This window comes from Hibiscus syriacus, unplaced genomic scaffold (assembly GCF_006381635.1).
Source record: "Hibiscus syriacus cultivar Baekdansim isolate YM2019G1 unplaced genomic scaffold, ASM638163v2 tig00111027_pilon, whole genome shotgun sequence".
Classification (NCBI taxonomy): domain Eukaryota; kingdom Viridiplantae; phylum Streptophyta; class Magnoliopsida; order Malvales; family Malvaceae; genus Hibiscus; species Hibiscus syriacus.
In genome coordinates this window covers 2,358,049-2,383,270 of record NW_024062960.1, presented here as the reverse complement: position 1 = coordinate 2,383,270, position 25,222 = coordinate 2,358,049, and the positions used below count along the sequence as shown (strand labels likewise).

Sequence of the window (25,222 nt, the reverse complement as noted above, 5' to 3'; positions counted from 1 at the left end):
AGGGTAAATCAATATTTTATTCCTAAACTATTTTGATTTAATAAAAAAACCCTCATGATTAGTATTTTAGATAAAGTTCAGGGATTAAAGTAAAAATTAAAGATTTTTACTAACATGTCACACCATCAAATTAATGGTAGTTAACGTCTCAATGACTAAAACTTAATAAAACGATAACATAAGTGATCAAAAATTAAGTTTTTTGAATTCAATAAGGAAAAGTCTACAATTAAATGAAAGTAACCAATCTTGTAGTTTACCCTATTTTTTAAAAACCATATCTAACGTTACTTTTAGTTTTGTCGCCCATCGTTAAAAAAAATAACATAATCGCTAATATGGTATTTAAAAAATCAATGATGATGTGGCATTACCTTATGATAACATTTTAATATCATCATTAATTTTTTACCATAATGAAACCAAAATGTAATGTTAAGTGTGATTTTGAAATAAAAATTAGTTAAGTAATCAAAACGAAACAAAAATGATAGTTGAGATACTAAAAATATAATTTTCCTATAAATAATTGCATATTATATCTCTAAACCTTCGTTTTAAATTGATCTTTAAATATTAAAATATTTTATATTAATTATTAAATTAGGACTTCATTCTAAATTAGTTCTGAACTTTTATTTTGTATCGGTATTTGAACTATCAATATTATTTTATTAGATAACTACATTGATGATTTTTTTTGATATGTTATGTTTTGATCATCAGTTTTGGAAAAGTTTGATTTAGTCACTTACATTTTTTAGTTATAAACATTTTAATCATTCGGACGTCAATTTTGTTAGATTTTTGACGTAGCACGTTAATAAAATTTCTTAATTTCTAATATGACTCCTAAACTTTTAAAAATTCATTTTTCACCCATTCTCAAATTAAAAAGGGTAAATTATATGTTTAGAACCTCAATTATCACTTTTGTTTCGTTTTGACCATTCAACTATTATTTTTTTTAAACTCATACCTAATGTTAGGTTTTGGGTTCTATGCTATTAAAGATAAAACAAATCTGTCCCATGCTAGATAGATACCAGTATTATTCACAAAAGTCATTCATGCAAGAACATGTCAATTCATTCACTAATACATCGTAAATATCATTAACAGTTGATTAGGAAAAAGATTTGGGCAAATCTTAAGTGCAATAGGTTATGACATAATGGACAAAACATACTTCCCACCGAACAAGAAACAGAATGACAGATGCACTTAGTTCTGAGGTTTCTGTCATATCTCTGTAATACCAACCAACTCACATATATATATAAATATATAATGATGAGAATATTAATTTACTGCAATTAGTTTTTTGCTAATGAGGCATGCAAATTCTCTAACGTTAAATGTAGCCTTTTAATTGGCAGTCAAAAGGAGGCACGTAGGGATGAATTCGGTGGTTAAAAATTTTAAATTATCATATATTTTAGATTTTTGTTTCTATTTTTTATAATATATTTTTGTCCCTTAAAATTCGTCTATTCTTAAAATTTTAAAAACTCACTTTCTAACATAAAATATCGTATGGTCTCTTGTTGCTTGTAATACCTCTGATTCGCTGTCCAGTTTCAACTTTTTAACCAGATACTACTTCATTAGTGTCATCTTCCCGTCCCTGAAGATTTGAATCAAATGAAGGTCCGAAACATGAAATAATTGTGAACAAGAACTAGTATTACTTGATTCTCATGTAGCTTTTTGGTATTTGAGGCAAGAATGGTTCTTTTGATCTGAAATGTAAACAAGAAAATGAGAAGAATAAAAAAGTTCATTTAGGGGTTGTTTGTTTACTTCAGAATGATTAAGCGTTAAATGATTCAAATGTTAAATGATTCAGAGGCTTTGTATGAATTAACTCTGAATGTGACATGTTATTTGATAATGGCTCTGAATCATTCATAATGTACTTCTGTGTTGAATCTTTCAACACTGTTTTACTGAATCAGTCAGCATTGAATAATTCAGAGGTGTGAAACAAACACGCTGAATGCTGAACGGTTCAGTATTCAGCGCTGAATGGTTCCATTAAGAGGCAAACAAACAGCCCTTTAGTAAACTAAATGTCAGAATGAGGTCTTCTAGGTGGGTGAATGATTCTAACATCCAAGCTCGTCGAATGATATGTTAATTTACACCCCTAGCTAAGAGGGTCTAGGAAAATCACAGAAAGAAGCTAATGAAATGGTCAACCAAAAGGAGGAAAAAGAACAAGGCTCCTGGACTTTGAGCCCATATCCTCAGTCTAATAATAACTTATCAATTAAGTGGGAGCGGGGAATGAATACATGAGCCCGTCTATTGGCCTTTTTAGGCCAGAGGCTCAAATCACAGCTCTTTGATTTCTCCAATGGATTCTTTGCTTCAGTGTGAAGACGATCTGTAACTGGTAATCCATGATTACAGTCCGATTTGTAAGTTTTGTTACCAGTTGTAACGATTCCAATTAATTGGTCACCTCTAATTGTTTCCAGCTAGTATCTTGGCAAAGACTGCCTTCAGGCTGGTATTGTCTAAACACTGACGGTGCTGCTACAGGTGATAACTCTATAGGCTGTGTCGTGCATTATTCCGATGGTGAATGGCTGCTTGGTTTTATAGGGATAGCTTCTGTTCTGCAGGCAGAGTTGTGGAGAATTTAACAAGGCCTGCAATTCGCTTGGACCAATGGGTTCGAGCGTCTACAGGTTCAAACGTACAACACCCAGCTCGCAAGGCTATTTGAGCTATCTATCAGGTTGTGTTCCAGGTGCCGGGTAACGGATACCAAGCTAATTCACCGAGGCGAATATGGTCGTCGATGGTCAGACAAAACTCACATTCTTTAATACGTGTTATATCTTTTAAGATGGTTTTCAGAAACCTTCAAATCTCCATTAAATTAAACAGTCGACTGTCCACCAATTAAAGTCGATAAATATTTTCATCTACTAGAACGTCTGACTAGTCTATACCTTTTGATTGGAGGCTTTTTAATCAACTACAATAATTAGACAAGACTTTTGGCATGTTCATATGATAGAATAAAATCTAAAGTTGAATTAACAAATTCGCCTAATATATTTCTCTACGAATAGTTATACTACTACTGACACATTAAAAATCATTATAAATACTCACAACCAAATAGAAAAAGGATTGAAACCCTCACAATCCCTAAATCATCTTCTTTATTGTCCAAATTAATCTTTTTCTATATAAAAATATCAGACCAATAATTATTATTTTACAGGTCACGATTCTCAACCCAAGCTAGAAAAATTATAACTAGGTAAATTTGTTGATATGAAAAACTAATTTTAGTTAAATGGTATTTTGAATAACTTTTTATTTAATTTTAATTATAAAAGTATATAAAATAAATATTATAAAAAATAAGTTTTAAATATATATATATATATATATATATATATGAGGCAGGCAGCATGTCCTGGGCCTCTATCTGCATATTTTTTTGTACTGGTGCACTGCACCTTTTTTCAGGCTTTTTATCCCTTCTTCACTGCTGAGATTCCCTTCCTCTCTGCCACCTTTAAAGTAACAAAAACAAAAGGTTCCTTTGCCAATAGCTAATGGATAATAGCCAATGGTAGCTATTCCCCTCTTGAACCAGAACCACAGTCTTCTTTATATTCCAATAATTTTTTATTTAACTAACTTATTTATTTATCAATTAATTTAAATCAAATAAGATAAAGATCTATAATAAAATATGTTCTATATATATATATATATATATATATATATATATATATATATATATATATATATATATATATATATATATATATATATATATATATTCTAAATAAGTAATTAAAATATACCATTTTTCATTGAAGTTCTTAAAGTATTTTTGGTCAAAATAAACACTTAAAATATTCAATCATTTTCATCTAAGTACTAAAAAAGTTGACACGTGATATTAATTAAAGAATATTTTAGGTACTTGGATGAAAAAGATTGAATAAGTTAGGTACCTATTTTGACGGAGAAATAAGCATAGATACTTACTTTGACCAAAAATATATTCTAAGTACTTAAATAAAAAGATGATATACTTTAGATACTTGTTTGTTATATAAGTCTAATAGATATATTAAGAGTGTCTCTGATGACACATTAGTAGAGACTTATATTCTATTATATTTAAGGTTTAGGGTTTGTGTTTATACATTCTCAATATATACCACTACCAGGGATGCATCTAAAAGGCCAGACAGGGTCTTACCCTCAAGATGGAAAAATACACTTGAAGTCCTACACACATGCAAAAATATAAACTTATTGAAATGATAAATTTATATTTTAATCCTCTAAAAATTAATAATTAAATTTCGACCACTTCCAAATGTTTTTCTAGGTTGGTCCTTGATGGATAATTGATGATGAACTACACAATAACACGTGGTAAAAATAATTAAAAACAAAATATAAATAATTAAACTTATATGCTAGTAATATATGAATGTATACTTCATCAATGAAAATTTAAAAATAAATCTATTTAATGGAGTGGTTAGAAGAAGTGACAGTGGACTTCCTTTTTTGAATTGAGTTTCTATCATATAAACATTATTATCAGAAGCTTTAGCTAAATATTACTCTTGACCCAAACGTGACTATTTTTAGATTATAAAACGAACGAGAAAACATTTGATTATATATATACACTGCGGTAAATAATTTTATAAATTTTCAATAGATTTTTTAATTTTACTTATATTGGTCGATCATTAAATCTTTTATTGTTGTTTAGGTTTTTTTTTGGTGAATTATAAAAAAAATCGATGAAACTTTCATGTCAGATCTATATTTTCATACTCCCTTTGATTTATTGGTGTCAAAGTATTGTATTTTAAATTTATCGATGGAAAGATAGAGAAAAAAGAGAAAAAATATATATTGATTCTACGATGATCAGAAGGTGGAGATTGCAAATTAAGCTTTGATTTCAATTTTATCGATATTTTGAGGAAAACTAAATTAAGAAGAAGGAATAGAGAATAAAGGAGAATGGTTTGATACCAATTATGTCGCAAATAAGGATTGACGGAGGTCGAATGGTGATAGAGAAAGATTAAAATCACGGGAAAGAGGGTTAAAATTTTAAGATAATTTCATAAAAAAATCTAAAAACGTAACATTTTGACACTAATATTAGCCATTTAAAGATAGAGTGACCAAAACATACAAAATTTAACAATAAAATTTTAAAAATTAAAATTGAATGACCATAATAAAAATACAAGAAAAAATGAGGTAAAAACTAGTTTATATATATATATATATATATTATAATCCATTTACATTAGAATCATTGGATAAGTGGAAATATACGGTTGATATTAATTTTTTAATGAATATATTTTTTTATTGTTAATCTCATTTATCTATTTTCATGATCTAATTGTCATAAATTGTGAAAATTAAAAAGTTTTTATATTGTATAATAAGATTATATATTAAAAAGCATCTCTTTCACTCTCTCATGGGTCGGGAGAATTTTTAGGAATGACGCCCTTTTTTATTTTCAACTGACCAAACAGTTCAACTATTTCGAGCACCTTTATAATAGATTAAATTATTTTATATTAAAAACAATAAAGATTAATATTTAGATTTAGAAGGAATAAAAAACTTAATTAATATTTAAACTAGTTAATTTTTTCAAATAATCAAAGTTTTGTCCTAAAAAATTCTAACCTATTATTCTTTTTTTTTACCTAAAAAGGATATCTAATATCTAATCACGATTCACCTAAACATGCATAATAAAGAAAAAATTGAGAGATTAAGTTGAACAACAATAACAAGGAACAAAATGTTTAACTTCTAACTTAATTTAATGAAACGTAAATGAATATAGTCAACGAATTATATTTAAATTATGTGATAATGATGCTTAGTCAAAACAAGCAGATAAGAGATCAATTGAAACTTATATTTTTTGATTACAGTAAACACAGATAAGTAATCTTATTTATACTTTTTAATTACATCAATTTAATATCGAAGTTGATGTTATAGTGCTAACAATTAAGAGTTTCTAAAAAAATGATAACAATTAATTATATTGATGTGATAGTCTAGTATAACGATTTGAGTCAACAATATCTAGAGGATGAGGTTAAAAAAAATTATGTTTACAATTTATCTCCCTCTTAAATTGTGGGTTCAATATCTAATAGGAGTAAAAATTCTCCTTTCCCTTCATTCTAGGTAAGAATTATTCAAAAAAAAAATTATAACTATTTCATCATTTATGAGGTTGACCTATCGGTATACTATCTTATAATCACCATAATATTTAAAAAAATGCTATGGATTTATCAACAGCCACAGGTGAAGAAGAATCAAAGCTTAACTAAATAATTCATTTGTCTAATATGTTATAATTCCACACACACACAATAAAACAGATGATTAAGAGAGGAGAAAGAAGAAGACAAATGGGGTTCAAGGAGAGGCATTTTGGGATCGATCAAAGTGAAGAAGTTGACCATTACATTTGGGGCAATCTTCAACCTGTTTGGGGACCATGAAATACATGAGACAGCTCTTGCAACCCCCCACTACCAACACATTATCTTTGTCTTTCTCTACCCCATGGTGGTTGCTGTTGCAATGCACTCTCTCTCTTGTGGAACAAGGAGATGACTCCGACGGCGACTCTTCACTGTCAAAATAACTATCATCGTCTTCGTCGTCATCTTCCTCTGAGTAAAAACCTCCGCTGTACTGAGCTGTCGTCCTCGGATCCTCCCTCGCTTTCATCCCGTTCTTCCAATTTATGTAGTAAATCCCTCCCGTCTGCAGAGATTAACGCAGGACTTTAAGTCAATAATGAAAAAAAAGTTATATTAGAAATTTAAAGAGCGTAAAATTACAAAATTCTAAGTTGCAAAATTAACTTATATAGAAATATGAAATTTTTAAAAAGCGACCGCGACCCAATACCCTGAACAACAACGAAAATAACCCAGAATTTTTTAGAATGTGAATATCAGCTGCAAACCTATAATGTACTAATCAATAGGGATGAATCTCTTAGTTTATAAACTATTTGCAATTTCGATTTGCATAGAAAAGTGCATCAGATATCAGGAAATTAATTCTTACAACAAGGCAAAGAAGGGTTACATATACGTGTGTTTGTATGTATGTATTTCTATTTTCTAGGGTTTCTTCTGCTCTGTATGGGAGACTATGAAGACTCCATCTGGGAAGCAATAAATACGAAGAAAAGACCGAAGAGAAACATTAAAGGGAGCAAGATCTGCCATGGGTTTCACATTAATTGCGTCTGTAACACGAAAACGACTAAAAACTGTTTTTTTTTAACCCTTCCAAGAGAAGAAAAAAACGAACCTTTAGATCAAGGCATTGTTCCCAATGGTAAGGCAGAGAGAGATGGGAGTTGAGCTCCAAGCTAGTGTCAGATACGCTGATTGGAGGGCTGCTGTTGCTTCTGCTGCTGCTGCTGTTGCTCTCGTCTGATGTCGACGACCTCCCTAATAATCCATCCTCACCGCCGCCTCCGCCACCGTTACTGGTTCTTCTTTCGTGGTTCAACGAACAGTTCCGCAAAGACCTTTCCAATGATTCCGTTATTGTCGCCATGTTTGGTGCTGTCATTACTAACGCAGAATACCAACAGAAATGTAAGAAACGGTGAGGAAATTGAAAGAGGGAGCGACTGGGAAGAAGGGACGAAAACTAAACACCAAGGGCGTGTTTGTGTGAAAATGATTATTAATAAGAAATTTCTATCGGATAAACTATGTATTTAGTCATTCAATTATCATTTTGATTACATTTTGGTCATTAAATTATTTTTTAAATCATCATTAACATTATATTTTGGATTCATTTTAGTCATCTATCACTAAAAAAATAATGACTAAGTTGACGTGTCAATATAAGATAATACCACATCAAAAATTATGTTAATTTAACAATGGGTGACCAAAATGAAATCAAAATGTAGCATTAATGATGATTTTAAAAAACAAATAGTTGAATAACTAAAACGAAACTAAAGTGATATTTGGATGATTAAACACAAAGTTTACCCTTTTATGTTTGGGTGGAAAAATAGAAGCTGCACGCTCCCTGCCCATACGCGAGGGGAATTAACGGATAACACTTGTGTGGGTCCACACCTGTCATCAACAGATAACCACTGCGGGTTGCATTTTGTCTCGCATCTGCGGATGGGAATTTAAAAGGTTGCAGACGCAGCGGAGGCGCGTGAATAGAGTGTAGTTATCGGTCCACACCTTTGGCCCCGTGGAAAAGAAAAGGATTAGGGTTGGAGAAATCGTTGGGTTTTGAAAAAACAAAAACTTTACTTTTTTTATGATAATACTATAAAGAATTTAGAAAGAAGAGATTTAAAGCTAAAAATGATGTTATCAAAAAGAATGCTGGAGCTTTGTTTAACAATTTCTTGTTTTTCGAATCAAAATGGAAGCTTGTTTATATATAAAAAAAATCTATGCTTCAAAGAACGCAATGCTACGTTGTGTTACTCGTAAGGAATAATACTAAATTTAGTCATTAATATCTATATTTTTATCAATTTAATCCCTTTTAGTTAAATTTAATCTTAAATTTTCAAAAAGTTAAAATTTGATCTTCAACCTTTTAAAAAAAATAAAATTGGTAATCTTTAACGAAATGCTGACTGAATGTTAAATTTTTAATGTCATTGACATGATAAACTAGTTGGCCTTCTCTTCAAATGTTGTCCTAAACTATTGCATGTATCATCACTTCTAATAGACTATCGTCGTGCATCGCCACGGTCACACTATCGTCGATGGCAATTACTCGATCTCAAATTTCATGGACCGCTTTTCCTTGATGCATAGAGTCTAAATTGGATGTTTGTTTTGCTAGTAGAAACTCCAAAATTCTTAGATCTTAAAAAACTGTCTCGACTTCTTTTTCTATTTATGTCTTTCCTTTTTCTTTTGTATGACATTTGACTATTTTTCCCTTAATAGGTTTAGAGATGCTTTTTAGGTATTTTGATGGTTTTTTAGGATTTTTTATGGATGTCTCCTAATTTTTTTTAATCTCTCTTTTTTAGATTTCGTGTGAAGTTGTTATATGGTAATAGGTGGCTATACTTTTTAGATTTAAGGGATAAAGGTAAGGTGAAAGTTTGAGATTTTGGTTTGTGATAAGAATTTATTTGAGATAAAATAGGTAAGGTGTTGCGGATAGTGGAAGTGTTTGGGTAGGAGAATGTGTATTTATTTTCGTCTTTTTCTTGTAAAACCCCTAAAACTACTTATGTTGTTGTTTACGATTTATTATCACTTGTCGTCAGTCACCGTTTTTAACAAAATTAATATCAAAATATTCATATTTCTCTTTTCTTCTTCTTCTTCTCAATTTGAGTTTTCATGAAATGCACTCAAAGTCAACGAAAATTCATCCAAAGCTTCAACCTTCTAATGATTTGATCTCCTCTGACTATATAACGATGAGGCTAATTTCAATATATGCTACTCATCTTCTCAGAAGAATGCTTCTCATCTTTATTTTTTGAAGCAGACACTCAAACCCTTCAAACATGACAAAGTCCTTAAACTCACAAAAAAAAACCAAAAATGAACTTTTTTGTGAGTTTTAAAGATTTTTTTATATAAAATCTAAACCAGTAGAGTTGTAGAAAACAATAAGACGTGTTTTACGTGACTACAAACGACGTCAAAGAATGTTAATTTCTGGCAACAACTAGGAATAGAAAAAAAAACTCTAAAGTTTATAAAGAATGTGGTAAGGAGGAAAAAAAGATAAAAGAAAATGTTACATCAAAAAATGAATAAGAAGACATTTTTGGCTTCCAAGTAAGCATAAAAATATGTCATCCGACTACTTATGATTTAACGATCCAATGACAAAATAACAAATCTAATTCAAAAAGTTTAATAATAAAATTAAAAGTTTTTATAGTTTAGTGACCAAAACGAGACATGCCTTAAAACCCAGTAGCTAATAATGTACTTTACCCTTAAAAAATCCTCAAACTTCATTGTTTTGCTTTGATAAGTTCTTAATACATTTCTTTATGCTTAAATAACTCCATAATCCATATCTCTGTCAACAAGGTATCTGTTAAAAGGTCGTTATCTCCAAATTTTATTATAGTTTAAACTCTAATTATGTATGGATTTTTAGGGGATAAATTATGGATTCAGTCCTTTTAATCTGATTGCACCTTATAAAATCCGGATAAATGTCAAATTTTAATTCAATTACATGTTCTAGAATTAAAGCAAAGTTGTGAACTATTGTCCAAATTGATAATATTCTATTTAACTCATTACATGTATATTAATAACATGAGCAAAGGACAAACAATTTTTAAAAGCATTTAAAAGTCAAATGCTCAATTTGCAAAAGCTGGCATCAATTATTTTCTATCACACAACTCTTCCGGCCGTTGTACATGGCATTGGCACCCATCGTTGAAGATTAAGTGCATTTAATCTTGATTCTTCAATCATTTGAGAGAGAGAGAAAAACCAGTGATTACTTGTTATATAAGGCATAATGCTAAAATTCATTATTAAAATTTGATAAAATAATCACTTTCATAATTTTTTTAAACACTTTGACTCTTAACATTTTATTTTGAGGCTAAATACTCTTACAACAACAACAACAACAAAACCCTATTCTCATATGCAATGGGATAAGGGGGAGGCAGGTTAGTAGGCTGCCCCCAACGCCAGGTTTGAAGCAGCTTCCGTGTAAGACCTCCGGCAGTCAGAAAATTAAAAATAAAGATAAACTGCAATGCATGTATAAATAAATAAATAAATACATAGTTGAACAATCTTCATATGCAATCTTTATATGCGCGTTTGTAATGGGAAGTAATCCCTGCAAATAAATCCCTGCGTAAAAATCTCTGCATATAGACAAAAACGTAAGACCCTGCTAAATTTAACAATAGAACACATGAAAAGAAGGATACATAGAAGTTAATGATAGCAAGCTAAGAGAAGGAATAGAGTCAAATGGGTTAAAATTGAAAACTAATGCAACACTACTCCGCTACCCTAGTTCTAAGCTTTCGTATATTCTAATGACATAAACGTATAAGAGAAGTCATGGAAATTACTACAAAGGCATTAAAAGAAGACAGAGATGATACACCCTATGGATGTGACCTGCACTACTCGGCTACTCTGGTCTTAAGTCTCCATACTTTTGTATCAGATGTCATGTCCTCGGTAAGGGCTAAATCCTTCAAATCAGGTCTCAAGCAGTCTTCCCACTTCCGCCTTGGTTGTCATCTCCTTCTGGCACCGTCGACTGTAATCGACTCAACCCTCCTGACCGCATCCGAAGGTTGTCGCCTACGGACATGCCCAAACCACCGTAGTCTTCCCTCTCTCATTTTTTCGGATACAGGCACCACCCCCAAGGACATCCTAATAGCAGAGTTTGGTGTCATGTCCCATAGAGTCCTACCACATGCCCATCGAAGCATTCTCATTTCTACGACCTCCATCCTCCTTACGTGATCCTTCTTGATTGCCCAACATTCTGATCCATACAGCAGCGCTGGTCTTATTCACATTCTATAGAATTTTCCCTTAAGTTTTAAAGGCACATTCTTGTCACACAAAACTCCAGTAGCAGCACTCCACTATAGCAATCCCGCCTTTATACGGTGTGTAACGTCATCATCTACACCACCATCTTTATGTATCATAGACCCTAGGTACTTGAAACAATCATTTGAGGGGAGAACGTGTCCTTCTATGCATACTTCTACATCTTCATCGTTTTGGTTCTCACTGAAGTTTGAACATAGATACTCTGTCTTTTCAATATTGATCCTTAGACCTTTTTCTTCCAAAGCAGTCTTCCAGGTAGCCAGTCTACTATTCAACTCAGTTTTTGTTTCAGCAACTAGGATAATGTCGTCAGCGAAAAGCATACACCAGGGAACACCGTATGGTGTCGCACAATAGATGTCGTCCATAATCAAGGCGAAATACTCTTAATTGGATATAAATCATTAGTTGATATCAATGTGTGTCACTAATATGAGACTGTTACGTGTTCTAAGTGATTATGTGTTACATGTCATGTGCCAAAAGTGACAATATGATACACGTCACGTGTTGAAAGTAATGATATGATATATGTCAAAAGTGATAACATAAGATATGTCACATGTTGAAAGAGGTGACATGATAATTTCACGTTAGTTACGATCGATGATTGTTAATGAGTTAAAGATTTTCATCTAATTATGAATTATTTTGTCTTAAAATGAAACATTGAGATCAGAGTACTTCAAAACATAAAAAATAAAAGTCAAAATAATTATTTAATCAAAGGTTAAGGAATATCATTTAAATGACGTTGATACAAACAATTTTGTATGTAGATATGCCTAGCAGCGAGTATGTGAATGAATGTTTTGAAAGGAGAGGAGTTATTAACCGACAAGCACAAACAGACGAGCATGCAAGCAAGAGTCCACAGTCTCATTGTATTGGGGCAGCCGCTCCCCTCCTCAGTCACCCGGACACACCATTTGCTAAGAGCCACCCCTTTTCTCTTTAGATCTGTTCAAATATTCTCTTTTACACTGAACGGTAAAAGAGAATTGTTTTTAGATATTTTTAATTTGAACAGTTATATTTGTAGGATATGTGTATGTTGTTAATAAATTAACAAAATTTTAAACAAATACTACAATGTAATCACCCTGAACTATTTAAAACTATACATATTCCCTTCAACTCTGACTGCCTACCCCGCACTGCCTTTGCCTGCCTGGGTAGTACCCCTAATGCTTTACACTATTTTTCTTCTTAAAATTTCAAGGTACTTCCTTTATTATACAGCTGTTATTTTGATTTAAAAAGAGAATAAAAGCTAGTAGTATATATATATATATATATATATATATATATATATATATTTGAAGGATAAAGAATGTGGCTTTGTGGATGTCTGATTTTGCGAGCTTCCCAATTCATTCCTGTGCACGTTGAGAGATGTTGAATTGGTGGGTTTTGTTTAATTTAATCGTTTTTTGGAAGCATGAAGGAAACATGGCATAGTGGTCTCGGCGTGTGGTCCTTTGCCGATGCCTCTGCCTACGCATTCTCTCGTCCATATTCTATTCTATGATTACTTGAACTAATTAAAATATCTTATTTCATTTTATTATTCATCGGACGGAATGTTATGTAATGCTTCCTTTGCAATTTAGTAATTTTCCTTTTCTTAGAAATCTTGACGTTCAGTAATCATGTGAGAGTATCATTACCATCAAGTCCTCTAAGCCCCCAGCTATGCAGCTATGCACATCAGAAGTAAGATTAGGTTTTGTTGATGGTAACAAGATGATTATATGGATCATGGACGGTTTATCTTTTTTTTTAAATTTTGACGGAGAGTCTCAACTAGTGATTTAACGACTGTTGGTCGATGATAAAGAAACGAAGAAGAGTCGAGAGAGAAAGAGTCCAAAAGGAAGTGCTAGAAGAATCTTCCTTTTTTCTATCATATATGTTTATATATCAACTCCTCATTTATGTTAGTGTCAGATGTAGGATCAACATTACCTAGATTTAAGCCAATAAAATATATAAATATAACTGTCAAACAGTAGATTTAACCCTGATAGATATCTTGGATTTATTAAAGGTACTGTCCATAATATTTTGTCGGTCGAAGAACTTCTTTTATGAAAAAATCCTTTCGAAAATAATTTTAATAAACAAATAAGAGACAAGAGTTGTATCTCTAAATAAGTTGTATATCCAGAAACGTAATAAGGTTTGAGCTAGAGGTGGTACTAAAGCACATTAGAACATTCACATCTTACAACAATTGAAACGTTTTAGAAGAATGCCTAGCAATGTAAGAATACCATTAGCATTCATTTGAATTGACATCCCCTTCTTGAAACCCAACACACATTAGCTTCTTTTTTTTTTTTGAGAAGGAGGTGATCTAATCGCATCTTCCGGTATGCGTACCTTATTACGAATTTACTCCAACCATTGATTATATCTTTAGTATCTTCTTTTTTTGGAAAGTAACGATTTCAAGCATAACCAGCTCTCATAATGTGATAGGCGATGTGTGTAAGGCCCGAAAATGAATACACAATCGTATGATTGACTACAAACCATTCAAACTTTCCTTGTATGGCTATAGGAAACAGAGATGTAATGGCTTTGATGGCTACACTGTACTTCAAGGCCGTGGGATTCAGCACTCAATTGGGAACTCGTTGATGCCTCCCCCAACTTAACTCTTTATGAAAAGAGCCCGGTCCAAATATGGAAGAAAAATTACAATTTTGTTTAAGATATTTACATTTAGAAGTATTATATTAACTATAAGACTGACATCCGTTTTACGATAGTTAATAAAACATATTGATTATTTTATGCGAAAACTATTTACAACAATAGTATTCTGAAATCGAATTAATTTAAGTGGAGCAAAATCTAAATCGAATCAAGTTAATTTTGTTTTAATGAGATGGCTATTTAAATAAGAATAGATGAATTCTATTTATTCAAAAATTTTAGAGATATATATTTGCATATATATAATTAAATATCATATATTAATTATATATATATTTTTAAATAGCTTAGAGTGATTACAAGATAGAATTTTTTAGCTTATTGACAATGTACATGTACCCTGCAGACGCAGTTATTCGAATACAGAATCTTTAAAGAAAATAATATTATTTTTTATCACTGAAACCACTTGATTAGTTAAATTATAGATATAATTTTAAGTGTGAAATAAAATTTATACGTGATAAATGATTGTGAGTAGAGGTAGATCCCAAAATTTAGTCTTTAAAAGTGAGAATGCACCCTGCAAAGCGATGGGATAAGGCTCGCAGATTTTGGGCTTAATACAGGTTGTGCCTATTAGCTAGGGAGGGTTTGCAGGGCTTTTAGGCCCAGTCGGAAAATAGGGTAAAATTCGTGAGAGATAACTGAAGGAGCAACGGTGGCGAGAGAGAGAGAGAGATGGCGGGAGGAATAGGAGCATTTTGGGCAACAAGAGTGCTGGAGATAGTGAAGAAGCACGACTCAGGCGGCCTCGTTTGGAAGAGAATTAAACTCACTTCTACCCGCAAAGCCAACGCCAAGAAGCGTCTCCGTCGCGTTTGGCAGGTCTTCTCTCCTCTCTTTTCAGGATGTTTATCTCTTTTGGCTTATTTACATATTTTTCTTATCATTTCAGTTCTCGAAGCTTATTTTTTATGCCAAAACCCTTTCTTCTTCCTGTGTTTTTGCCTCACTAGTTGATTTTATTCTCTGAATTGATTCGGTTAGTTGTTGGGAAGCAGTAGAATTCAAGGGTAAATATCAACTGTAAGAGAAGGTTGCGCTCTATAGATATATCCTCAGGATAGCATAGAGCTTAAGTCAATTTGGTGTGAAGTCTTGTTAATCTATATTTCATCGTAAGGGTATTCAGTATTCATGAGTGATGTTTTATTTCATTTTATGGTCCATTGGTATATATGTCCAAATATTACTCGGATTCTTAAGGAAAACTAAGAGTTCGGTTAACACAGCTGCATGGTAATAAATTGCAGATGCAGTCGCGGTGTCGAGGTGACCTTGAAAGTGTTACGAAGAGGTCGTTTCACTGCATTGCTACCTTAATTTAGTATTATGCACAGCTGAGCACATAGAAAGGGTTAGTTAATCTTCAGTCTTGAAGAAGGGATAATATAGGGTTTAGGCATAATGGGGCAGTTTTACCTTGTATCTGATAACTTGGTTGGTCAGTTAAATGTTATCATTCTACTTGGACAAAATGTAGTTTAAATTTCTAACATTAGGTTGTATGCATACCATGAATTTTGAATCTTGGGGTACTCGGATAAGAGAATAATCATATATTGTCTTTGGGCCTATCATTTGATTGGATTTGAACTCCTTGTGTTTTTATCATATTATAAAAATAAGTCATCTAATTACAACCATGTGATATTCCGAGAAAAATTATCATTTTTGTAAATGTAAGTACTTGACCTTTTGTGGTGGCATTTGGATGGTGGATTCAAATCCTTTGCCAATAGTGGAACTTAGTCTCTCTATATACCAACTTTGATTCTCTTAAGGCCCAGTTGTGTCAAGGGTGCAAGACACTCTCTAGGCTTTAGATCTCTTAAGCCTTGCCTAGAATTTCTGTGTTTACGTGTGTATGTGTATAAAATCTTAAATATATAGTTATGATAATAAGTTCTGAATAGTGGTCAAGTTTATCTACTAAACAAGAAACATTTAGGTGGCCAATATGCACGATTTCTTTATGGTCCCATGTTGTTTAGTGCTCAAATATTTGAGAACTAGAGAGTTTAGAGTGGTCAGTCTTATCAGTAAAACATGGAAATTTTTTGTTAGCCAATATGCATGTTTTCTTTTTGTCCCATATTGTTGAATACTCAAATATTGAGAGGAAGAAAGAGTTTGATATTTCTCTTTTACTAGTTAATTTACGTTTAATAAAGACGTTGAAAATAAAACAAATTAAAGAGAATTTCAATCAGGCAGGATTTTCTTACACTTATTTTTCTTACTAGAAAGAGCACCTAGGCACACCAGGCATGCACTTGATCGAATACGCCTTGCTAGAAAGGTTGGATGGCTTTCTCGTTGTCTGAGGCACATTCCTTGACAACATCTCCAACTGAAAGCCTCAAGTTTATAACCCGTTTAAGAAACCAGGTTGAGGTGTTCTGTTTTTCTGTTTGCCCTACATACAATACCTAATGACTGCTTTTCCAAGGGGCTTATATGAATCGGGATACCTTTGACTTACACCCATCTGCATGCTGAAAAATTCGAAATGTTTAGCAAACTGTAATTTCCCTCATTTTTATCCATTCTCAGACTGTTGATCCTGTTACTTGGGTGTCTTGGATGATTCCTTTTTGGCCTGATTCATTTTAGATATAATCATTCAAACCTTGTATATATTTTTTTAAAATATTGGAAATGTTTATATTCTTTCAGAATGAAGCTGTTTTGAGGGCATGTTCAGAACCACCTCCTTCAAAAGCAAACGACGAAGAGAAAGACATAGAACGACCAACATAATGGAAAATGAAAGAAGACACTACATGAGCCTCAGAGGAAGTTAGTGACCCTTGGGGTAATGTAGCAACTTTTTTTTTTTTAAATCTGAGATTTGAATTTAGTTGGATGGGATCATTGACCCCTTTCTTTGCTATTGTTGCTAAAAACCATTGATGTGAGCTAGTTGCTTTATGGACATAGGCAATCATAATCACAAGCCTCTTCATAACTAGCCGTCCATAAAAAAGATATACGCAATAGCCGTTTACTTATGATGTTCTTTTTTGCTTGTTTTAAGGGTTCACATGTTAAAGCTCAAAATTTAGCGGCTGCAGGTTTGCTTCTTGTTTCGGCAGGTGACATAAATGATAGAACCAAATAAACAACTAGAAACCGGTTTTAGAGGATTGGTGGAAAAGTAATGACATTTCCCCATAGGAATAGTGGTGAGAAAGATGAAGTGGTCCATTGTGGTATGTATTGAGGGAGTTGGATAGAATGGTGGACCCATAACCACTAAATGAAAAGGTTTAAGAACCCCACCCGCTAGTTTGATTTTGACATTGGAAGGGACAATTAGACTTGGGAACCCTTCTTTCCATACGTCTCTTTTTATCCACTTGAAGAGATCCTTAAGAGTTAGCATCTTATTTTCACACGCAACAAATCACATGATGTTCTTAATCTTATCACATGTTTTTGTTTACCAATACTTTTCTCTTGATAATGTCTTCTACCATAAACTTTGTGTTGGTTAACATAGAATATTGGAGATACCAACCAACCCTTTGAAACTTGAGTAAAACTTTTAGTTTTATATCATTTTTCTTCTGTACATTACAAATTAGAAGAGAAATTACATCAGTAGGGTTTGGATCTTTGATGCCTATGAGAACTTCAGTGGAAATTTAATCACTACTCTCTTGTTTTGTTTGTAGTTTTACAGTGTTTGATGGGTCATTAGATTTTAGGTTTTAAAATGTCAATTTGTACATTTTTGAGATTTTCAGAAAAAGAAAAAAGTAAGATAAAAGACCTAGATAACGTTTGGTCTTTTGTAGCGGGATAAGTTGGGTTTCTTTGAAGGGATTGACCTAATTCATGTGTGAAGGGGTACAAACTTTTTGCCTCTTCTCATTGTGTAGGTGAGGTGTGGTCCTCCACGTAAGGATGTACTTATATCGTGTAAAATTTATTAATATTACACACACAAAAAATAATCAATAGGTGGATCTAAATGAATGTCTGAGATTAAAATTATTGTTAGCATGATCCCCATGAAAACAGGAAAATAAAAAGGATAATTTTAATAATAAAGTTTTAATTTCAATCGTCCATTTGGTTCCATTTGATGACAAAAAGTAAATTTATAACTAATATTATTAGCATAACAAAAAAATTATAATTTGATATATTATAAGCAAAATAATATGGATTTTAATATGGATTTGATTATGATATAGATTTATATTTTTGGTGAATTTATTTTTAAATGATATAGATTTATATTTTTGGTGAATTTATTTTTAAATGAATATTAATGATAATTTTATTGTTGTGATTTAATTTTAAAGGAAGCTGATGGATTTGAAGTTAAATTTGTTGAGTTCAGTGTATCTTTTGTAAAATGAACATCAGAATCGCGTTCAGAAGATCAAAATGAGTAAATTAAAAATTTTGAAATCTAAAGGTTATTATCAAAGGTGATTGTCGATTGTTGGTAGGGATGGTGGTGAGTGGTGACCGAAGAGTCAAATTGATATTTCATCTAAAATTTAGGGTCTCATTGGTATTTCATCTAAAATTTAAGGTTAAATTGATATTTCATCTAAAGTTTAGAAATTAAATTTTAAAAAAATTCTTTTATCAATGTGTCATATTATCAAATTAACATGAGTTAACAGTTTAATGATTAAGATGAGATAATCAGTAACATAAGTAATTAAAATGTAATAAATTAATAACACAATTGATATAAATGTAAATAACACTAAAACAAAAGTAATCATTTTGATAATTTACTCATTTTAGCTTCAAGGACTGAGGCCATTTAGATTTGGATATTGATTTTAAAGTTAATTTTATTGTTTAAATTTTTTATACAACATCTTTTAAAAATCATCACTCAAAAATAAATAAAGTATTTATTTAAATGATAAAATTAGGACTTTATAATTTTTAAATAAACATATTCAAGTCTTATTCTTATATAAAAAATCTCATTTTTCAACTATTGTGGATTGAAATAACTATTGTTTAACTTACATCCACTAAGTATTCCATTATCTAATATTTATTATTTAATATATTTTGTTCAAAATATTTTTCTTTAAAAAAGTATATAGAAGTGTTGCGTAAAGAACTGCAATATCGTGAGCTGATCTAAAACCCATTTTCAGTATATATATATTGCTTGTGTGTATCGGTGTGTGTATGCTGGTTATTTTATGGAAAGGACGATTCATGTGGTGTTATTTTTTAAAATAATTATATTATATTATTATATAAATGATAAAAAAAATAATATTATTTGTATAAAAATTATTAACATAATCTGATTAATTATTTGATATACTTAACCTAATGTATCAATTTAAGATAAACTTTGAAGTTTCCTTGTGTACTCTTACAACCCATCTTATGCAAGTATTATTTTCTTAATCCTTTTTTATTTATAATATTTGGTGGATGATTACCATATTTGATAACTTGTAATTTCAGCTTAAGTTATTTATGGTTAAGGGTGAATAGATTTGGAATCGATATAATTCGACTCGTAATCTTGTAAATTTCATTCGAGTGAAAGAAATTAAATAAAATTTGACTTATAAAATAAGATTCGAATAACTCGTAACTTTTAGGTTCGAGTTAAGTCTCTCAACTATGCATCATATATATATATATTGTATATGGTTATATAAAGTCGTTTAATTATAATCAATTAATATCATAATATTATAAATATTTATAATTAAATTTAAATAAAAATTTGAATAATTCTATTTAACTCAAAGAAATTTAAATAATTTTTGAATAATAAATTAAGAATGAACAATTAAATTAAATTAATTTTTTTTAACTCGAATCAATTTGTTCGTCAAGTACGTGAAGGATGTCAACAAGAAAAAGGGTACATGGTCCTTTGCATGTAGGACACTTGTACCATAGAACATGAAGTTGTGGGTCTCAGTCTATATATAAACAGTGGCATGGTAGGCGCAGAATAGTGGGAGAATCTTACTGTTAAAAGACCATTGGCTATCCGTGAGAATATTTTTCTATTGCGTACAAGTTATTTGAAATAGGGTTCTACTTTTCTTTATATACAAGGAATATTTAATATATTCCTTTTCTCAGTTCCTATTAAAACTAAGAATAAGAAAATGTTAATAAATGATTGTTATTCAAATTTGTATATCAAAGGGTAGTTTTCATATGCTTCACAATTAAAATCATAAATGGTAAAACTTTTCTGTTAGCATTTTAAAGTTCACGTCATTAAAATCACAAGTATACTTTTCTCATTTGTTCACGTCAAAAATATTTTTCAACCCCATTAAAAATATATTTTTAAAGTTCAATTTTTTATGTTCTTACGTAAACATGTGACTTCGATGTTAAAAGAATTGTTGTTATCCCTTGAGGTTTCAGGTTCGAGCACCAGAAATACCAGGTTACGAGCGTTAATTTTCAAAATATTGAGAGTTATCTTTGCACAAATATTACTTTGTATTTACCCCGGATTAATAAAAAAACAATCATGTTCTTTAGAAAATAATATTAAGTAAAATTATTTATTTGTATGTGTCATAATTTTTTCATATCTTTAAAAATGATTTTTTAAACACTTCAATTTTTTTAAATATATAAATACTATAATACTGCACTTTAGGGGGGAAAACAATGAATAACAAGTTCTAACTTCCAAGTGTTGCCTTTCATAAATGTTATTAAGTTATTTAAATTTTGTTATTAAATAAATATATCTATTTCGGTATTTAAATTTTCTTATTAAGGTTTACTTTAGTTCATAAATGTTTGTCTAATTAAATATTTAATCGTACTTTTAGTTGAGAATGATACATAAATTTAGTTTTATGGTCTATAAATTGAGTCAATGTCAAGGCGTCTTTACTCAAACTAAGATATAACAATAGTTATGATTGTTAAGCCTCTTAACCATGTATGAACCATACAGTTTTTCCCGTTTCAACTCGTCTTTGAAACGCCTCTACTCTTGTTATCTCCCAAGCGTCGAGTTCTTCCTCTATTAAGTTGATATTGAAAGGTTTCTACTCAAATTTTCTTCATATAATATTTTTTAAAAGTGTTGAGATATCTCTGCTCTTAAGCTAATGTTGAAAAACATTCACTCAATTGTTCTCCATATAGGATTACTCCAAAGTGTTGAGTTGCATCATGTGTTAAGTCCACGTTGAGAAGTCTTCGCTTAAATATTTTACAAAATTGTTCTCTTTTACCCGTTAAGATTCTCCATCAATACGATATCAAGATGCCTCCGCTACACAACAGCTAAATTCTTCACTAATACGATGTTGAGATACCTCCGCAAAATTATCAAAATATATAGTTCTTTATTAAACTATTTATTGTCTCTCCACATCCACCACCAAGTCTTGCAAATTCAAGTACTAGTTAACCATGTTTGCCTGCCTACAACCTTAGACCTACCCTTTTCTGTTTCAGGGTACAGAAGCAGCTCATTTTCCAATGTATTATACTAGGAATGGAGCGTACATGAAGGAAGCTGAGAACTAGGTGCCGCCGGTTTCAGAATTTCCTGGAGATTCCCATCCATTTTCAAACAGTGAATAAGATATATGTCAATGGGAATTGGGTTCTTTTCCTTTTCCTTTTCAAATGCTGATTTGCAAAGATCTTAATTCTTATGCCTTATTCTTGTGCTTCCAAAACAGCTTCCAGCTTTTGCTAAAGCTCTCATATATTGCACCTTTTCTGCTCCCTATAAGCATTACTTTCTCTTAAAAATCATAACCCTTTTTTTCTTACTTAGCTCTGCAATGTTCATGTGCAAAAGTGCAAAGCAATGTGAAGTTGACCATATCAAAAACAATAATAAAATACCAAAGGAAAGTAATATCACTAACATTGATAACATTTTGAGAGATCAGATTACAAAGGGGTGCCCATGTTTTCTTTTTCCAACATTGTTTTTGCTCTTCTTGTAGTACTTAATGCCGACCAAAGACATAAATTACCATATCCTAGACTGATTTAAGGTTTTGTTCTGAAATATGGCAAACTATTGCAACAACTGGTTTCTTCATGATCATCTGTGTCATTACTTGATACTTGGGTGATCCCACTGGAGACAGAGGAGGAAGAAGAAGGGACAAGATTCAAGTCTTTTGTGAGGAAATCATAGAAAACAGGCCTGCTCGTTGTCCTTGGTTTACCGACTTCATCGTTTTTAGCACCTCTTTTCTTCAAGAATATCCGGCACAACACCCAATTTTCCATAGGCACTGCATTGGTCTGCACATGGTTTTTTGAAACAGAAATCATTGGCTTTGTTTGAACAATGTAGCATACCATGTTTTGTTTAACAGAAATGGAGGAAAGAACCCGAGAAGTCACCTGAATTTGGTTCTTCTTGAGCGGTGGGACATTGCAGGCAGTTGTCACAAGTCGATACTCGTGCATGATCCAATCTGTTCTACTTCCATTCGGGGCTTTTCCTCTGTAAAAAACCAAAGTTTTCTTCATCCCCACAGCTTGGTTGCTCCTGGATGCTACGATTTGTTTGTCGAGTCCGGTTGCTTTCCAGTAGCCTGAAACAGTGGTTCTGTTGGATCTATTGGTATTGGGATACTTGGCTTCCCTGGTGCTGAAAAAGTACCTCTCCTGCTCCAAATCACCTGCTTTTACACACAACAAAACACCCAAATTCATTATTAAAAAAAACATCTAATTTGGTTGTAAATGTTGATTAAATCATGAGTGAGATTCTTCAACCAACCTGGTAAATCCCAAGGGTCAGCTTTGCAAACATCGACCTCGGGGATGATAGTGGCAGGCAAGGGCCAAGCTAGCACCTTTCGTCTCAAGTATTGAACCACTAACTCTTCATCTGTGGGATGGAAACGGAACCCTGGAGGCAATCTCAGCACACCATTCTTCACAAAATTGAGCTTCTCCATCTTCAAAATGCAAGCAGCTTAACAACAACAACAACAAAAACCCCAGAAAGGATGAGCCTTGAAACCACCCGATTGAGCCTAGAATTGAAGCAAACCACAAAGTGATGCAAAGGGAAAAGCTCGTGGACCGTTGAGATATGGGGAAAGTGAGAGAGATGAGTATAAGACAAGGGGGAAAAGTGTGGGGTTCTTTATAGATGGTAATGGTTGGGGGAGGAGGGCGAATGGAATAAGGACGATACAAATGGCGTAAACAAGATTCAAATCTTTATTTTAACAAAAGGATTAATAGTATTAAATTGAATTTGTGGTGGCTTGGGAAATGGTTTAAGTTTGGTTTTGTTTTGGATGAAAGAACCCAATGCGTCTAAGGAGGGGGAAGCCTAGTTGTGTTCGACTTCTTTGTCCCCATGCGTATGGGAATAACTGTAGCTGCTTCACTTCATTTTCAAAGCTTTTCCTTCCTTCCATAATATCTTATCTTTTTTTAATTAGTATTGCTCTACCTATTTTCAAGTGTTCTATAAATCTTTTCACATAATTATTTATAAATTTATGTAATTTGTTTTTTTAAATAAACAACGGATTTTATTGAAATTAAATGAAACACATTTTCCTAGACTGTGCCAGCTGTGCATCAATTTCTATGGGTAAATTAATTGTATTAAACAAACAAAATCATAACTTTACTAAACTAAAAAATCATTCCCGGCCATTCTCCTTGATTTCTTCTCTTTCTTTCTTTGAACGCACAAATGCTTGGAGTTAAGTCTTGATTTATCGATCCTTCTACTCTGCTCTTCCTTCAATCGGATCTATGGTGGGTCGGTCCACCTTTTGTCCTCCGATGTCTGCCTCGTCGTCTTTTCCGGTTCCTCCTCTACCCAGAATGTGTCGCTATCTCTAACAGATTCGCTATGACCAACAAATGAGCCGTCTTATTTCCTTCTCTTTGCACGAATTTGTACTCACACAAGTTGAAACCCTTTTGCTAGCTTTTATGCTTCCCAAATGAGCACACATATTTCAGAATAATCGGGTTTGGATGTGGCTAGCTTCTTCATTACCGATCTTGAATCCCCTTCCAGAATCACTGGTCTGAAGCCTAAATCGAGTGCTAGTTGGAGCGCATGTCCTGCTGTGGTGGCCTCTGCTGCAAATGCTGATGGTACTCTCAAGGTATGTTTCTTGCATGCCCCTAATTCGAACCCATTCTTACTTCATATAATCACGTCTGACCATGCTTCTTGTTTTGCTTGAATGAAACTTAAGTCGAAATTGATCTTTGCTATACCTTCTGGTGGCAGGCTCTTTCTCACAACACTTGCTCGCACAGGTTCATGGATCCTATTGTTAGCTATGATAAATTACTGGCAATAACTTTGAATGCATATGATGGTTTATTCATGTAACATCTTCAATATCAGATTAGTGATTAAATTGTAAAATTTTAGAATTTAAGGATAAAAATAGAATAGTTTAATAGTTTAATAATTTATGTGAAGATATTTTTTTAAAATTGTTAGTAATTATTAAAGGAATTAAAGGACAAAATAATCATTTGACTTAAAAATAAATAAAATAATGATATATGTGGAGATAAAGTTGATAGATTTCTCCAGAAATCTCTTCACTCTTCATTTTTTATTCTTCTTCTTCTTCAACATGAGACACTCAAAGTAAATGTGAGTTTTTTGATTTCTGGGTTGGTTGTTGTTGATTTTAAGCATGGTTTTTTATCATTAGATGATAAATAAGTTTAAGAAAAGCTTAAGTTATCTTAAAATCAAAAGATAAAGGAGTTATGATAGATTAAAGAAAATGAGTTTTTAAGTAAAATTTTGAATAAGAAGGTTTAAATAAATTTAGAGGATGAATTTGACTTGTCATCTATAAGAATAAGAATTCAAAAGTGTT

General features: G+C 31.9%; 3 protein-coding genes across 4 annotated transcripts; 1 reads left to right on the top strand and 2 right to left on the bottom strand.

Annotated features, from left to right (window-relative positions):
• Positions 1-6,425: 6,425 nt before the first annotated feature.
• Positions 6,426-8,265, bottom strand: LOC120150792. 2 transcript variants are annotated; one of them, XM_039163418.1, is made up of 3 exons: positions 8,159-8,265; positions 7,381-7,640; positions 6,426-6,822 (listed from the first exon to the last, which is right to left on the bottom strand). In XM_039163418.1, exons 2-3 carry the CDS (start codon positions 7,630-7,632, stop codon positions 6,469-6,471), a joined length of 606 nt encoding a protein of 201 aa, XP_039019349.1. In that variant the 5' UTR covers positions 7,633-7,640; positions 8,159-8,265; the 3' UTR covers positions 6,426-6,468. The 2 variants fall into 2 exon arrangements, with proteins under 2 accessions (XP_039019349.1, XP_039019346.1); XM_039163415.1 differs by lacking the exon at positions 8,159-8,265 and having other exon boundaries at positions 6,433-6,822; positions 7,381-7,723.
• A 6,763-nt stretch (positions 8,266-15,028) lies between these two features.
• On the top strand, positions 15,029-17,146 carry LOC120151019. Its single transcript, XM_039163576.1, has 2 exons — positions 15,029-15,206; positions 17,061-17,146. The coding sequence occupies exons 1-2, from the start codon at positions 15,060-15,062 to the stop codon at positions 17,142-17,144; spliced, it is 231 nt and encodes a 76-aa protein (XP_039019507.1). The 5' UTR covers positions 15,029-15,059; the 3' UTR covers positions 17,145-17,146.
• A 5,035-nt stretch (positions 17,147-22,181) lies between these two features.
• Positions 22,182-23,420, bottom strand: LOC120150864 (NAC domain-containing protein 83-like). Its single transcript, XM_039163474.1, has 3 exons — positions 23,125-23,420; positions 22,743-23,023; positions 22,182-22,640 (listed from the first exon to the last, which is right to left on the bottom strand). The coding sequence occupies exons 1-3, from the start codon at positions 23,303-23,305 to the stop codon at positions 22,380-22,382; spliced, it is 723 nt and encodes a 240-aa protein (XP_039019405.1). The 5' UTR covers positions 23,306-23,420; the 3' UTR covers positions 22,182-22,379.
• Between the last annotated feature and the right edge of the window lie 1,802 nt (positions 23,421-25,222).

Coding starts and splice junctions, on each gene's coding strand:
- LOC120150864 (XM_039163474.1), bottom strand. CDS start 23,305: ATGGAGAAGCTCAATTTTGTGAAGAATGGTGTGCTGAGATTGCCTCCA. Junction 23,024..23,124: donor TGACCCTTGGGATTTACCAG/GTTGGTTGAAGA, acceptor GTGTAAAAGCAG/GTGATTTGGAGCAGGAGAGG. Junction 22,641..22,742: donor TCAAGAAGAACCAAATTCAG/GTGACTTCTCGG, acceptor AACCATGTGCAG/ACCAATGCAGTGCCTATGGA.
- LOC120151019 (XM_039163576.1), top strand. CDS start 15,060: ATGGCGGGAGGAATAGGAGCATTTTGGGCAACAAGAGTGCTGGAGATA. Junction 15,207..17,060: donor GTCTCCGTCGCGTTTGGCAG/GTCTTCTCTCCT, acceptor ATATTCTTTCAG/AATGAAGCTGTTTTGAGGGC.
- LOC120150792 (XM_039163415.1), bottom strand. CDS start 7,647: ATGACAGCACCAAACATGGCGACAATAACGGAATCATTGGAAAGGTCT. Junction 6,823..7,380: donor AACAATGCCTTGATCTAAAG/GTTCGTTTTTTT, acceptor TAATCTCTGCAG/ACGGGAGGGATTTACTACAT.